The following is a 3,522-nucleotide window of genomic DNA, read 5'->3' as shown; positions in this document are numbered from 1 at the left end:
TATATATATATATATATATATATATATATATATATATATATATATATATATATATATAGGTGATTCATGCCATTTAGAGGTGACATCCATTCATCCTTGTAATCTTATCATCCATCGAGTTTTTGACAGTTCGGATCAATTAGCTTAACCGATCAATATAAGCAGTAGTATTCTTGAAATTAACCTACTAACATTCGAGCATATGTGTCATGATGATGATATTGTTGGGCTGTTAATCGCATTCATTTCATGGCAATATGTCCAGATTAATTAACTGTCAAAAAATAAGTAACCAATTGGAATTAAGAATAAGTTTTAAATGCAAAAAAAAGCATATCGCTATGAAGTGGACGTTTTTTTGTTTTTGGTAATCATTATATATATAATTAATGTGCTTTATATATGCATATGATTAGATTAATTAAATTAGATGAAGCTGCTATGAATAAAATATATGTCGCAAATGATGCTAGATTCATTTCTTTTTTTTTTTGTCATCAAAATTACTCTCATTATATGGCACTTGCTAAATTTATAATTAGCAATGATAAATTCGCATTTATCCATTATATTTCAAGATTTATACAAGAATTCCATTGACATGCAAATACTTCGTTAATTAGATTAGCTGAAATAATTCCCACTTTTTTATATCTGTAATTTTTACATTTGCATTAGCAATAATACTTATAATAACTTTCATTAATTAATATAATAAATGAGTTTTTTCGCAATTTTTTAATCTAAACATCGAATTTTGATTGAATTCAGGAAAACAAAAATTCCAATGTTGTAATAAATTATTGAAAAAAAAAAGGAAGATTTATAGCTTATCCATCTTACGCTATTACAACAATTGACAAGGCGCATTTTCAGATTGTTCATGAGCAATTTGCGCATAATGAGAAATAGTTGGTGAACAAATAATGTGTACCGTATCAAATTCCATTTTAGCGATGTAAATTCGATGGCTAATTTCATTTTTTTTGTACAAACAACCAGTAATTGGCGCTAAATTTTGAAAAATTAGTAGTAATCCTCAAAATATTTTCAATTTCCATTTGAATAAATAATACTTTAATAAATGAGGGAATATTATTTTTCTCCGTTATGTAAACTTTTCGAAAATCTACAATTTTTTTTTTCTTGATAACATTTAATAAAATCAGATTAGTGTTAAAAAGGAAAATGGAAGAGATTTACCTTTCAAAATACTCTCATTACTTTTTCTTTCCACAATTTGATGATGATGTAACGGCTTTCGTAATATTTTATCAATTAGTATACGATCATTTGCATTACTTTGGTGACCTTCAAATACTAAAAAGGAAAAAATATATATATATACTTTTTTTAATTTCAATTTTTTTGTTTCTTTTTTAGTTTAATTTAATTGGAATTCAAATATATTATTTCCTTTAATATAAAAACATTTTATTTTAGCATCATTAAATGAAATCAATTAATAATAAATACGAGAATTTTATTATTCACTTTCAATTTCTATATCAATTTACACTTCTAATTTATTCTTTCAATTTTCATTTTCATTTAACACAAAAAAGCGAAAGAAGGAAAAAAGGAAAAAAGTAAAATAATGAGAATAATTTCTCAACTCAACATACCAAAATCAGCATTGTTACAAAATGCATTTATAATATCGATGTTTGAGCAAATGTCACATTGTGTTTTTTCATTTACAATTAATGTTTCCGGTAAAATTTCATATCGAAAACCGGCAGCTCGTTGTTTCCAAATTTGCATTTTATAAGTTTCGATAAAAATTAATATATCTATTTTAACATTCATGCATTTTTGAAATTCTTTCATTGCATTCAATAAATGATGATTGTTACCATCTGCAAGTTTCTAAATTTATTTTCTCATAGAAATCAGATAAATTTTTTTCAAACTATTAAATTTCTTCAAAATTTATTAAATTATTATTTCTTTTTTTTCAAGAAAAAAAAGGCGAATAAATGTATACCTGATATATAATATGAAATTTTATAAGATGGTATAAAACGAATTCGAAGACAAATTCTTTCGTCATTTGTATCTTTCATTAAAAATCGAACATGCATTCCACCAATTGGATCATTCCATTGTACGTAACCACTGCTACATGATAAATTTACTTTTTGAATAATTTTATCATCAATTCCACCACTGAAAAAAGTATTTGTTTATCAGTTTATCAAATCATAGCAAAAGAATCATCAAAATTATTCTATGACAATATGTGTGACAAATGATTATATATATATATATATATTGATAATTACAAGTTGTTTTACTGATAATTTAAATTATTTTGAATTATTTGAATCATACTACCATTTCATAATGTAACGTAATATTAAACGAGGCTTTATACTTCATTACCTGAATAATTGATAATTTTGTAAATTAAGATTGTTTGTTCAATACATCAAAGATATTGCTAGTGATAAATTAAAATGCATGCATTGAACTGCTAAAACAAATATGAATTTGCTTATTTTTTTGAATCATTTTAATAATTTTATCATTTCATTTCGATCAATTTTAAACTTCCTTTTAGTGCCTTATTATCCATTAATTATGTAAATTTACTTATTTAGTTTGCTTATCAAAAATTTTTTTTAAATTTATTCGTTGAAAGTTCGTTTATTATCCTTTAATATTTTCGAATATAATTGATTGTAATGTATAATAGCAAATGATAACACTTATTTTTTATCATCATTTATCAAATTTTCCTTTTTTTTCTTATTTTGCAAATAAAAAATGTGAAAATTATTATTGAAAGAAGGGAAAGAGAGAAATGGAAATATGATAAAGAAAGGCTAAAAATGTGTAAAATTATATATTTGAATGTAACGGTTTGATGAACACAGTGTAAAATCAATTGAGCGTATAAAATGAATGATTGGAATAATGGATGCAAAGTTTTTCTCTTTTTTTTTTTGTTAGTCAAAGCAGATAACATTCTTAGCAATCATTTCAATCAAAAAATTTAAATTTCAATCGATATTTTAGTTTTTTTTTTTAACAAAAAATATAAAAAATATAACTTTATTTTTTGTAATCTAAAAAGATATATAAATGGTTGGATAATTTTGAATAATTAATTAGTATTCATTTTAGACATTTATCGTCGTCCTCTTTTTTTTTCCTTTTTTTTTTTTTTGTATTGATCATCTTTTTTTCGACTTATCTTATTATATTACAACAATTATGCGCAATGGCGCGTGTAACTGTTTCGGTAATTCAAAAAAAGCAAAAAAAAAAAAGAAAGGAAGAATAATAAAAAACAATTAACGATAAAAAATTATATTGCAGAAAAATTTCATTTCAATTTGAATATTTTTGTTCAAAAAAAGAAAACGAAAAAAACTGATGGAAATTAATTTTTAAAGCTATAAATTATCCGTTAAATTTCATATTTATTCTATTTAATTACACACCTACTTGATATTGAAGCAAACAAAGTAAAGCAAGTAAAACGGTAAAAAAAATTTTCTTTTGAAATAAATGGAA

General features: G+C 23.1%; 1 protein-coding gene across 1 annotated transcript in view; it reads right to left on the bottom strand.

Annotated features, from left to right (window-relative positions):
- Nucleotides 1-827: 827 nt before the first annotated feature.
- Nucleotides 828-3,522, bottom strand: part of LOAG_13692 (hypothetical protein) — a gene marked incomplete at its 5' end in the record, with an annotated part of 4,422 nt that continues 1,727 nt past the window's right edge. The window contains 4 exons of the mRNA XM_020448713.1: nucleotides 828-1,011; nucleotides 1,204-1,311; nucleotides 1,626-1,859; nucleotides 1,988-2,169. Coding sequence (XP_020301165.1) covers nucleotides 848-1,011; nucleotides 1,204-1,311; nucleotides 1,626-1,859; nucleotides 1,988-2,169 — 688 coding nt within the window. The 3' untranslated portion in view covers nucleotides 828-847. The remainder of the gene's footprint in view (nucleotides 1,012-1,203; nucleotides 1,312-1,625; nucleotides 1,860-1,987; nucleotides 2,170-3,522) is intronic.

This window comes from Loa loa, assembly GCF_000183805.2.
Source record: "Loa loa unplaced genomic scaffold supercont3.269, whole genome shotgun sequence".
In the NCBI taxonomy this organism is placed as follows: domain Eukaryota; kingdom Metazoa; phylum Nematoda; class Chromadorea; order Rhabditida; family Onchocercidae; genus Loa; species Loa loa.
The sequence above is the reverse complement of the archived record's forward strand: the minus strand, read 5'-3'. Positions and strand labels throughout refer to the sequence as shown.